General features: G+C 48.3%; 1 protein-coding gene across 1 annotated transcript in view; it reads left to right on the top strand.

Annotated features, from left to right (window-relative positions):
- Positions 1 to 2642: 2642 nt before the first annotated feature.
- Positions 2643 to 13570, top strand: part of LOC142475142 (histone-lysine N-methyltransferase PRDM7-like) — a 50801-nt gene continuing 39873 nt past the window's right edge. The window contains exons 1-4 of the mRNA XM_075581136.1: positions 2643 to 2767; positions 4362 to 4453; positions 5445 to 5566; positions 9708 to 9815. Of these exons, the coding sequence (XP_075437251.1) occupies positions 9710 to 9815 (106 nt within the window). The 5' untranslated portion in view covers positions 2643 to 2767; positions 4362 to 4453; positions 5445 to 5566; positions 9708 to 9709. The remainder of the gene's footprint in view (positions 2768 to 4361; positions 4454 to 5444; positions 5567 to 9707; positions 9816 to 13570) is intronic.

Raw genomic sequence — 13570 nt, 5'->3', positions numbered from 1 at the left:
TGAGGCGGAGTGACGGGCCAAAGGTCACACACACACACACACACACCTCCTGCCCAGGTAAGTCACACCACTGCGCTTCCCGCCTCACCTTATGGCCCCAGTAACTCAACTATTTCAGGCGCACAACCTCGTGCCTCAGGCCGGGACCCAGGCCCACACATGCACGCGCTTCCTGCCGCTGCCTGCACGTGCCTCCGTCAGACACATCGGGGGACCAAGCGGTCGCACGGGGGGGGGGGGGAGCGAGTCACGGGGAACGAGTCACGGGGAACGGGGGAGCGAGCCCCGAGTCACGGGAAACGGGGGGGGGAGCGGGGGGGGCGAGCCCCGAGGAACGGGGGAGCGAAGCGCGAGCCCCGAGCCATCGGGGAACCAAGCAGGGGGAGCGGCCAGCCGCCGAGCCAGCGGGGGAACGGACGCCCGGAGCGGGGGGGGGGGGCATGCAGATACATAAATTATGACAAGACATATGCCCCCTGCTCTCCACCCTCCCCCCTCCGCTCCCCTTTCCCTCCCCCCCCTCCGCTCACCTTTCCCCCCCCCCTCCGCTCACCATTCCCTCCCCCTCCGCTCACCTTTCCCCCCCCCCCTCCGCTCCCCTTTCCCCCCCCCCCCCTCCGCTCCCCTTTCCCCCCCCCCCCCTCCGCTCCCCTTTCCCCCCCCCCCCCCTCCGCTCCCCTTTCCCCCCCCCCTCCGCTCCCCTTTCCCCCCCCCCCTCCGCTCCCCTTTCCCCCCCTCTGCTCCCCTTTCCCTCCCCCCACCCCCTCATCCCCTTCCCCTCCCCTCATCCCCTTCCCGGCTTCCCGCCTCTGCTTTCGCGCCCACCCGCCTCGGCCTTTCACCCGCCCTTACTCCGGCCGCCTCTGCCTTTCACCCACCGCCTCACAGCCGCTGCACGCACTCAACAGACACTCGACACATACCTGCCGCCACACACACCTGCTGCCTCCCGCCCCTACGCACCGACATCACTGACCCACCGCCTCACACCCTAGCAGGACCCCCACTCACAGACAGCACTCACAACCCACGCGCCACCTGCCGCCTCACACCCTAGCAGGACCCCCACTCACAGACAGCACTCACAACCCACGCGCCACCTGCCGCCTCACACCCTAGCAGGACACACGCCTCACATTTTTACATCTGTTATGTCACCAAAATATACATTGTACTTTGGTGTGTTTACAATAAACCATTTTTATACAACATCGTATTACATTTTATTCCATCTTTCTTTTCAACATTATTATCCAACCTTTACAACAAATAGTCACCTATTGTTCCACGATTTATAAATAACACTACCTATTACGCATTTACATCCCGGGCAACACCGGGTCTCTCAGCTAGTGCAATATAAAAATGGCTACCCTATGTCCCTCCTCTCTGCCTGCACAGAGAGAGGGGGGGGGAAGGGGGGATCTCTCCTCTCTTCAAGCATAGTGGGGGATCTCGCCTCTCTCCCAGCATAATGGGGGGGGGGAGGGGGGGGAGGGTGCGCAGTGGGGGTCCCTCCTCTCTCCTTGCACAGGGGGGGGGGTGCAGTGGGGGATCCCTCTCTCCCTGCAGTGGGGGGGGGTGGGTTCAGTGGGGGATCCCTCTCTCCCTGCACAATGGGGTGGGGGGTGCAGTGGGGGATCTCTCTCTCCCTGCACAGTGGGGGGGGGGGGTGCGCAGTGGGGATCTCTCTTCTCTCCCTCCACAGTGGGGGGGGGGAGGGGGGTGCAGTGGGGATCCCTCCTCTCTCCCTGCACAGTGGGGGGGGAGGGGCAGTGGGGATCCCTTCTCTCTCCCTGCACAGTGGGGAGGCGGACAGTGGGGGATCTCTCCTCTCTCCCTGCACAGTGGGGGGGGGGAGGGCAGTGTGGATCCCTCCTCTCTCCCTGCACAGTGGGGGGGGAGGGGGGAGGGGGGGGTTGGGGTGCAGTGGGGATCCCTCCTCTCTCCCTGCACAGTGGGGAGGCGGACAGTGGGGATCCCCCTCTTCTCTCCCTGCACAGTGGGGGATCCCTCCTCTCTCCCTGCACAGTGGGGAGGCGGACAGTGGGGAATCTCTCCTCTCCCTGCACAGTGGGGGGGGGGGGGCAGTGGGGATCCCTCCTCTCTCCCTGCACAGTGGGGGGGGGGGGCAGTGGGGGATCTCTCCTCTCTCCCTGCACAGTGGGGGGGGGTTGCAGTGGGGGATCCCTCCTCTCTCCCTGCACAGTGGAGGGGGAGGGGGTGTGTGCAGTGGGGGATCCCTCCTCTCTCCCTGCACAGTGGGGGGGGGTAGGGTGTGTGTGCAGTGGGGGATCCCTCCTCTCTCCCTGCACAGTGGGGGGGGGGGTGCAGTGGGGGATCCTTCCTCTCTCCCTGCACGGTGGGGGGGGGGGGGTGCGCAGTGTGCGGGATCAGGCCGGCACAGGAGAGGGGGCGGGTCAGGCCGGCACAGGAGAGGGGGCGGGATCAGGCCGGCACAGGAAAGGGGGCGGGATCAGAAGCAGATTGACGTCACTTCCTGTGGGGGGGGGGCGCTCCTCACTGCCCTCAGAGCCCCGCTGCTCCCCAGTCACATCCGGGTTCCTTCTGAGGAGAAACACAGGAGAACCTGTGGCTCGCGCGGCTTCCCGCCTTTCCCCCCAATTTGTTCACGGAAAAGCACCGGATCCCTTCCTATTGGAGCAGGAATCCCGCGCTGCGCGGTGATTGGCTGCCGGCCGAGCGCGGGAAGTATAAAAGGCTGAGGTGAGAGAGGTCTAGTGACAGAAGCAGCCAGGACAGGGAGGTGAGAGGGAGGGACACCATACAGGGGGCACAGTATCGGGGAGCACAGTATCAGGGGGGAGACATTGTGTGTGTGTATATTTATATATATATATGTCACACAGTGACAGTCACACACAGGGAAGTATAAAAGGCTGAGGTGAGAGAAGTGTAGTGACAGAGTCAGCCGGGACAGGGAGGTGAGAGGGAGGGACCCCATACAGGGGCCACAGTATCGGGGGGCACAGTATCAGGGGTGAGTCATTAGTACATAACACAGGTGCACATATATGTATATGTGTTTTTATATACTTATAAATGTGTGTGTGTGTGTGTTTATAAAAATGTGTATATGTACACACACACACACACACACACACACACACGACAGGGGGAGGGGGACTGGAACGGCCGCCGATCCGAAGAGGCTGCTCCCGCGCCCATCTCCCGCCCGGGCAATCAAGGGAGCGCCGTGGGCAAAGTGACCGGAGGGAAGGGCATCTGCTCCTCCCCCCTCCCATGTCACGCTGCGCGTGGCGGGAGGTGATGGCGGAGGAGGGGGAGTCGTGTTGAGCGGGGAAGGTAAGCTGGGGGTGACGGGGGGGGGAGCCGGCGGCAGCTACCACATTGCTGTCGCTTGTGGGAAGGCTGGAGGCTCCCCGTGTCCACCCCACCGGCCGCCCCAGGGAACAGTCAACCGCGCTCCCGCCCCCCTGCCCCCGCGGCCAAGCAACGTTAAGGGAGGAGGAGAGCGGGCTGTCTGGCTGTTGGGCAGCAGGTGGCGCTGCAGAGCCGGTCACATGGCAGGAGGAAGGAGAGGGGGCTGTCTGGCTGCTGGGCAGCAGGTGGCGCTGCAGTGCATTCCTGCTCTGAGCTGCTCCTCACTACATCTCGTGTGTGTGTGTGTTTTTTTTTTTTATTTCATGCACTGTGCGTATATATATTGTGTGTTTTGAAAATCTGGTCACCCTAGTTGTAGTCCCTGCGGAACCTTTGGCCTGGGACATAGTAAGCGCTTAGGTGCTGCTGCTCGCTCTCGCTTGCTGCCGCTCGCTCTGCCAGGAGCTTTTTGCTGTCCTGGCAGAGGAGACAGCAAGCGCGCTTGGGAGGCGGGTATCACTGTGTGTGTGTGTCACTTTGAAGTGGTTTGTGTGTCACCGGGGAACCTGTGTGTGTATGTGTATATATATTTGTGTGAGTGTGTCACTGGGGAACGTGTGTGTGTGTGTGTGTGTGTGTGTGTTATATAATATTTTAAATTATAATTATTATTTTAAATTTTAAATTACAGCGTGTGCGCTGTACACTGCGCATGCGCACCCTGTCATGGCCACCGCTACTCTCCTGACTTCACAGTAGACCACCGCATGCGTGAATATACAGCGGCTGCGCGCGCACCTCCAAGATGGCGTCGCCCTTGAGACGGACCCACTGGAGCCCCCGACGATCCTATCACCAGTCTCATTCCCCCGCAACCTCCTGTGAGTCAGCGGATGTAAGGGGCGTACAACACAAACCCTGGGAACCGAAGGGGAGCTGGCTACACATATATCTGCGTTCCCCAGCACATCCAATCAATTTAATCTTCTGCATTAACCCTCTTTGTACCAGTACAGGTTTAGGAGAACACGCTTCCTGTGAATATATTATCTTTATTATCCCAAGGATGAGCGACAGCGAGGGAGGATCCTCCGACTCCAGTCATAAGGTTAAAAAGCAGCATTTAAAGGGACAGTCCTTAGGGACATTATGGTCCATATTACTAAGCTGTCTCCTATTATAAGTAAGGCTTCACGTGCACTGCAGCTGAGTTGCGGACAAGATATGTGAAAATCAAGAAAAAGTAATAATTAATCTTTATTATTAGCAGTAATGTGTAAAAGCCAGGAGAAGACCTATGTTCTAGAGAACAATCTGCCGATATGATATATATATATATATAAACTCAAGCATTGTTATTCCTAGTTTTTGATAACCAAACATTTTGCTGCAAGTATACTACTGTACATCTGTGAAATTGAAGAAATATTGCAAAATCTACGGTAGTTACGGACTCGGCAGGTAATACAAATAAGGAAAAGGGTGTGTTGCAAATCTCAAAATGTATTCAGAGTTGTGGACATTGCAAAGTCAGTTAATTAAAATCGAAATTGCCGTGAAAGCCAAAACTTGCAGGATCCGCAATATCGCAAATAAGGAAGGATCTAAATCATAAGGCACCTTCCAGCGCTGGGAGACACATCGCAGCACCATATGGGATGTGAGGTGTGGAAGGCTGCGTCCACGTGGGCGCTTGCCGTATTTTCTTCAGTGAATGTGAATCGTCTCGCTCACGCGGTGCGCTCGTGCACGGGCACGTACGCTCTCCCAAGCTCAGCGCTCGGGGAGACAAAGAATTGAGTTTGAAGCGCGCTCAGCAGCAGTAAATGCACACCGCCACAAACACGCACATTACACACACAAATATCCCTGATCCACGCACTCACGCTTGCAAAATTATGCAGGACACCCTGCACTCATGCTTGGGGAGTTGGTGACGTCACCGCTCTCAAGCATGAGCGTGCTCAGCGGCAGCGTGGCCGCAGCCTTATGCAGAAGACTGCTTAGTAAATATGGACCATTATTCCTTACCTCTCAAGTTGTTGCTATATTCACATGTATAATTTGGTTATAATGCATGTTTATTCTTTACCTTGAAGGTCACTGACACCTACAGAGATATCTCGCGCTATTTCTCTAAAGAGGAATGGGCTGAAATTGGAGATTGGGAGAGTCCGCTACAGAAACGTAAAGCAAAACTATGCAAAGCTGCGTGAGCTGGGTAATATCCTGCACCCCTAAGTACTTCTCCCACCGACAGTCAGTTACCCTCACTCCAGGCACGGCCACCCATTGCATCTACTGTGTCTGTGTGCCTCCCAACATTACACTTAGAGTGTAAGCTCTTCAGGACAGGGTTTCACTTTCCTATTGTGTGCTTCAGTGTCTCCTGTACTAGTAATTCCCTGTATCCCTGTCTGTTGTATAAAGTATCTATTCTGTAAAGTGCATTGTTATTGCTACTTAAATACAAAAATATATCCATACTTAGCAGGTACATAAATGTTCTGCATACAGGACACCTACAAGCTCATATTGAACCCCCAAAATAACCACAACATATATATAAGCATATGTGTCACAGAGGAGTGCTACTGAGCATGGCAATATATATTTAAAACCAGAGACGGAACATGAAACACAGACGGAGCTCAGTGCACATCCAGTGAAACCTATACACGGTACAGTGCCTAAATATATATGTATAAATATCTTTTGAATAAAATGGTCTTTTAGTTTAACATTTTGGCCTAAGTGTTGTAAGCCCCTGAACCACTACACGGTAGACCACATCTCAAGGGTCCCTAACACTAATATAAATTCTTAATAACCTGTGCATTACCAGGAAGAATGATTTATAATAAATCTGTCAAAATTAGTTGCATAGTTCTAAGTCTGATTGAAGCTCTTATTAACCTGTACATTACCAGGAAAAGCATTCTTTATTAGATTTGTCACAATCACACTGCAAGCAAGCAAGTTCCCCTGAGAGTGGGAGATGCTATGGAGTGAGCTTTTAACCATTTGAAAGTGGGAGGGGGTGAGCTTCAAACTAGGTAGGAGGAGCCACCCTCCAATCAGCTAAGACCAGCTGAACAAGAATTGTAAAACATACAGGACACCTACAAGCTCATATTGAACCCCCAAAATATGTCCTGTATGTTTTACAATTCTTGTTCAGCTGGTCTTAGCTGATTGGAGGGTGGCTCCTCCTACCTAGTTTGAAGCTCACCCCCTCCCTCTTTCAAATGGTTAAAAGCTCACTGTGACACACAGACAGACATACACTCTCTCACTGACAGACGCGCGCTCTCACGCAGACTCATATACGCACACTCTCATACAGATGCACGCTCACACACCATATTAACTCTGTGCCCAGGACATACGTGAAAACGAGAGGTAACTCTCAATGTATTTCTTCCTGGTAACACATTTTATAAATAAATATTAATGAACATACATGTATATGTTACAATGATATACACATACAGAGAAAATAGGAGCACAAGCAATGAAAAAGTAAAGAAACATGGAATTGTGGGACACAGAGAGAATAAAAATATATTGCCCCGGTCTCTAGGAGCCTACAGGGCTCTACTCTCATCTAATGCCACGTTCTTTATTCTGTCAGGGTTTTATTTAATTATATTTCAAACAATCCAGGAGGAGCATGTATGGGATAAAAAGAGAGAGAGAATACACAAATATAAGTGCAGATGTATAGGATGCAAGCAGTATGGCTTATGCTGTAATCTTGGCTCGAGTGTTCAGCCTACTCACTAGATTCAGATGTATTAAAAGCAGTTTGCAATTAGGGCTGCTACCCGTATGGAGTGGACGCGGTCTGGATCTCCCTCAGGGACACACTCAGCAATACGCGGTTATGTATAGGAGAGACAAGAGAACACTACATAGTGAGATCGGTCTGATATTCAAATTTATGTAAAAAAGATATAAAAGTGCGCACTTACACGGTGCATATTAAAAACAAGCATTTATCACATAATTTGTGAAAAAACGAAGGGTCACCGCCTCCCCTGGGTCTTTTGAGCCTCCTCTCCGTGTGGCGCAACGAGACAGGCCCTGACAGCACACTACACGGAGAGGAGGCTCAAAAGACCCAGGGGAGGCGGTGACCCTTCGTTTTTTCACAAATTATGTGATAAATGCTTGTTTTTAATATGCACCGTGTAAGTGTGCACTTTTATATCTTTTTTACATAAATTTGAATATCAGACCGATCGCACTATGTAGTGTTCTCTTGTCTCCTATACATAACCGCGTATTGCTGAGTGTGTCCCTGAGGGAGATCCAGACCGCGTCCACTCCATACGGGTAGCAGCCCTAATTGCAAACTGCTTTTTATACATCTGAATCTAGTGAGTAGGCTGAACACTCGAGCCAAGATTACAGCATAAGCCATACTGCTTGCATCCTATACATCTGCACTTATATTTGTGTATTCTCTCTCTCTTTTGATCCCATACATGCTCCTCCTGGATTGTTTGAAATATCTCTAACGTCTTGGAACCCGTGACACAGGTCCCACCAAAGGGTTGAGCAGGGCTATTTAACATCACATATTTTACTAATTTATCACATTATCCTATATCACTTTAAATAATATTTTATTTAATCACAATTTTGTTTAGATCACTTTAAGTGGTTTAGCGCCTAAGATCACTTAATTCACAAATATACTGAGGGTTTTATTTAATGGCACCATAGACACGGCCTGTAACTATTTTGGGGGGAATGAAAAAATGGTTACCATTTTAACTTATAGGAAGCATTGATTTAATGTATCTGAATATTATATGAATACTTTTAATTTCCTCCGCGTATCTCTATCTCTTTGGGAGGACTGCTCTTGTAATAAATCTGTGATGGGATATAAAAAAGATACATTTGGAGGATAGAGGGCGAGACATTCAGAGAAGCCGATAGCAGGACTATGAAGGAATATTGTAGCGTGTCAGATTCTTTGCCCAACTCCTGAAAACCAAAAGGGAGCCCTCATTTCAGTGTATTTAACCAGGCATTCAAAAAGTTTGGCAGGTAAAAAAAAACCAGTGACAAACCCTCCACGTACAGTATACAGCAAATAAAAATACCACGTGTGGGCACATTCTCATGTCTCAGTCAGGTCTGCAACCCTGCCGTTCCCCATTATCTCTTGGCAAACAGTGCTTCCACTGCAGCCAGGGATTCTGGGTGATATGCAAATGAGCACTCAGTGTGTCACACTTTACTTCTTAGGCCCAGATTATGGTGCCGGCGACGCGTGTGCGCGCCCCCGGCAAGCACTCTGCTTTTTTTTATGGGACCTACCTCCGTGCCTGCGCGCGGACAGGCGCGTTTACGTGGCCACGTTTTGAAAATACAACACATTTTGTATTTTCAGGCAGCTGCTGTGTGACGTCGGTGCACGCGACCTGGTTCAGCCAATGAGGGCGGACCAGCTTCGTGACGCCCCCGCCACGGATCTACGATCTACAGCCAAGTTCACAAAACGCTTGGGCTGCAGGAGTGCGCACGGCTGCGCAGGGACCATTATCCCTGCCTTATCCACATGAAGATGGACCCCCTATAAGCTTACGCGTGCCGTATTACACAGCTTTCTCAGCACAAACCCCAGGCTGTGCAATGCAGCAGGCATAAGATTATAGGGTTCCATGTTAAAATACCATGAGTGCTCATTTGCATGTCATTACCCAGAATCCCTGGCTACAGTGCAAGACCTGTAATGCAAACATAACCACAAGTGTATTTTTATTTAATGAAACATTCAAATGAGTAGCATAAGCTGGTAAAAAAAGAAATGGTATAGTAAGGGAGGACATGAGAGCCACAGGAACATAGAAGAACAGCCTGAGCAATAAAGGGAAAAGCAGCTTCCAGACACAGAGTACATGTGGATTAAATGGGACTTTAAAACTAAATGAAAATAATGATATTTTATAAAGGATAAATAAGCATTGATAGTAATCTCAGGGTGTTCCCCGACACAGTATCTAAGTGACAATTTGTGTCACCGGGCAGATATTAGTGAGGGATTGAGGTCATGTTCAGGGCAAAACCTAGAAGGACAAAACATTTACAATGATGTTGGAATTATTGGTAACACAAAAGGAGAAACTCGGGCTGATAATACCAGTTTCTCTATCCTGCCAGCTCTACATACTGTAACAAAACAGCAATGTGGAGGGGCACCCGCTCTAACGTGCTTTATTCCACCCATCTGTATTCTTACACGGACCTCTCTGTCCCTGACTCTGGTCTCCGTAATCATCAGCCTCTTCATATTAAAGGATAGCATTTAAAAATAACTTCCCATTAATGACTATAACTTCTTTCAGGTATGAATGCTCCCAAACCGTTTTTTATGTCACGTGGACGGAGACCGCCAAAGCCCCCAGTGTGCAACACCAGTGACTCTGACGAAGAATGGACGCCAAAATGTCAAAGTAAAGATGGTCGTTTAACAATTTGGGGAAATGTTCATAATATTATCAGTGGTATTTGTTAGAAGGTCACAGTCCGGTCATCACTCTGTGATTAGGATGTTCTAGCCATCCTACATTGTATCTCTGTTACATAATGATAATATTTCCTGAGATATTTGTAGGGAACATCACTTAAGAGACCGCTCTTTATTATACTGTAGCCTTTGCACACACAAGATGAGCGGTGTAAGCGAGTAGGCCGGGTTATTTCCCCAGGTTACACCTTCCCTGAAACATTGTGGTTGATAGAAATGTAGAAAGTCATCTCAATCTTATTCTTAGAAACCCATTGGAATTAGTGCTTGGATGTTTCCCACATGTACAGTAAGTGAGGTTAGTTACAGCTGTTTCACAGTGTACTCCCCTGTGAGTGGGTATTGCCAAGTCAGACAAGCTAATGTATGTATTTTTGCAATGTCAAAAGAGGGGAGTGTAAAAATAGTTACCATTTTACCTTACATGTAGCATTGATTTAATGTATCTGAATATTATACGAGTACTTTTAATTTACTGCGCGTATCTCTATCTCTTTGGGAGGACGGTTCCTTTTAATAAATCTGTGATGGGATATACAGCTCAACCCCGTTATAGCGCCATTTAATTGGTTTAAAACCATTTCATAATATATATATATATATATATATATATATATATATATATATATATATATATTAAATGGTTTTAAACCAATCAAATGGTTTTTATATATATTTATATTTATATATTGAGTGCAAAAAAAAACAATTAAAATTTTTTTTTTTTTAAATTTGGGCTCTATGCTCACACCGCGTTATAGCGGATCGCGCTATAACAGGGTTGAGCTGTAATAGGGGCAGCAATAAAACAATACATCTCACATCAGCAAACCGGCTTGTTTTTGAGGATTTTCTGCAAAAAACACAAGACTTAATAACAGTATAAAGATAAAGGCTTTAAAATGATATAATAAGATATTTGTAGGAATGTTTATTGTAATATGAGAGTTGTGTGTACAGATGCAGCGGCCGTTATGCGATCATTTCTCGAAATGGATTTTGAGAGTTGCCCGAGATTCTCTCAAAATTGGCCGCGGCAGACTAATGGCCACCGGATTCACACTATAAACAGAAGGGTATGCAGCACAACAAAATGTAAAAATATAAATACATACAGTTTACCGGTGCTGCTGGTTTAAGAAGTACCTGTCAGGATTATTCCAAGTCTATACTCGGGGGGGAAAAAAGGGATCCAACACTCTATGGATTTTATATTAAAGATAATTTATTAGTGCCGCACAACGTTTCGACCTAAATAGGTCTTTTTTAAGGACTAGTCACTAAAAAAATACCTATTTAGGTTCAAACATTGTGTGGCACTAATAACTTAGCTTTAATATAAAATCCGTAGAGCGTTGGATCCCTTTTTTCCCACCGGATTAACATTCCTAATGGTGTCTGCCTGTCTGTAAGAGACGCGCAGTAAGAGGCTGAATTAATCAAAGCGGGGGTTTTATTTAATTTTAAACATTACAGTAATATAGCAGGGGGTCTCCGGAGCTGAACCGCATTGATTTCAGGTCCGGGAACCCCCTACTTCCCGAGCTATAGACTGGGGTGCCAGTATCCCCGCCATGTAAAAATCCTGTGGATCACGTGACTGAGGGATTTTCACATTGAAGGTAATACCGGCACCGCATAACGGGTTCTGTATCTCAGCAAGTACGGGGTTCAACTTTGTACAGCTCAGGAGACCACCTGCTCCCGCATACTAGTATCCAACACTCCCCCGCCCCGCCCCCCTACTCAATAAAAAATCATTACCTTAGCTGATGGCTACTAAGGTAATGAAGCTGCTTACATTTTATTTTTATTCATGGTGTGCGTGAGCAGGGGGTCTCGTGAGCTGATCAAAGTTGATTTCAGCCTCGGGGACCTCCTACTTTCAGAGTTACAGGTATGAGGTGCCAGTATCCCTCTGCTTTGTTTAGATCCCACGTGGATTTTAACATGGCAGGGATATTGGTATCCAAGGGATACAAGACGCTATTGCGAGAAATCGGATCATTGTAAGAGGACGTGGGATCCGACGGGCCAGATGCCTCCAATTGAAGCGAAGGAACGCAATGACGTTGGTGAACCAGGAGACAAGGATACGTGACACGCAGCAGTAGGAGGATGCGTTCCAGGAACACGCGACGTGAGGAGGATGCGTCCACAACGAGGGAAGCGTGATAACGTCGGGGGATCGAGATCACGTGATACAGTGCATAACATAGGCAAACAACACGGCCATGGCATACAAAGACGCCGGATTCACTGGAAAGTGGATCACAGTAGGAGATAGCTGACAGTGCACGGCTGGATGGTACGCAGCGTGGAGAAGAGGGGCATCTTCACGTAATGAAAGACAGTGTCGGCGGATGATGAGGAGGCACTTCAGTATATGAATGTCATCTAGGGTGATTAAACTGAGCTTTGTGGGTGCTATATAATGAACTATTAAGGACTTTTTCATTACGCCACTTAGACTTCACTTGATAAGGACCACTTAGGTCGAAACGTTGTGTTCAGCTTAATAAATTAATTGGTTATTCTACAAATCCGTGTGCCCTGTCTTCCTTTAGCCATTACGTGTATTGGATTGGATACAGCCTATCGTTCAAAGACGGGAGCACCGGTAACTATCTTTTCATTTTCATGTTATTTTGGTGTGCAGCACTAACCCTTATTCGTAGGGGATACTCGCACCCTATACCAGGGCCTGTAACTCGGGAAGTAAGGGGTCCCCAAGGCTGAAATCAACTTTGTTCAGATCAGGAGACCCCCTGCTCACGCACACTAACAAATAAAAATTAAATGTAAGCAGCTTCATTACTTTAGCGGGGCTAACAACTAAGGCAATGAAGGGGTTAAAGCAGATTACTGGGGGCAGAGGGGGTGACTGAAGGGGGTAATAGCCCCAGGATGGTTGGTTAGGCCTCTCGGGTGGGCATTGGGAGGGGTTAAACCCTTCATTACCTTAGCAGTAGTAACCGCTATGGTAATTAAAGGGTTAACCCCTCCCACTACACACCGAGGCCTGACCACCCACCCTGTAGCAACTACCCCCTTCACTCAATCCCTCTACCCACAATAAACATTAAAATACCTACTACCAAATGTACCAATACACAACACACCCCCTGTAACCCCAACAACACCCCTAACACATACAGTACAGTAATGGGCAAAATTACTATTATCCAGATATGGATAATAGGGCATTTGCCCATTTAAAATAAAACATACAGTAAATCAGCAGCATAAAGTAAATTAAACTGCCACTTACCCCTGCCAGGATGAAGGATGTCCTCATCCTCATGCATGGCTTTATATATATATATATAGCAGTATACTAATAGAAAAAGCTGCACACCAAGGTAAATTGAATCAAAATACTTGCAATGACCGGTGTTCCTGGTTTAGAGATATCTGCCTAAAAGAATCCAGTATATGGAGTAAAATGGATGATCCAGGGCACTTTGTTTTTTTGTGCTGATGAAATTTTTGAAAAAGCCGATGTGCCCTGAATCATCCGTTTTACTTTATTTATATTACGCCATTAACGCACATAGCACTTCCCAGTAGTAATACACGTGACAATCATAAAAACCAAAATAATACAAATAACAGATCATGGGAATAAGTGCTTCAGACATAAAAGTACCATTGTAGAAGAGGAGTCCCTGCTCCGAAGAG

The sequence above is a fragment of the Ascaphus truei genome, chromosome 2, assembly GCF_040206685.1.
Source record: "Ascaphus truei isolate aAscTru1 chromosome 2, aAscTru1.hap1, whole genome shotgun sequence".
Classification (NCBI taxonomy): domain Eukaryota; kingdom Metazoa; phylum Chordata; class Amphibia; order Anura; family Ascaphidae; genus Ascaphus; species Ascaphus truei.
Note: the sequence above shows the minus strand (reverse complement) of the source record. Positions and strands in the feature narration are given on the sequence as shown.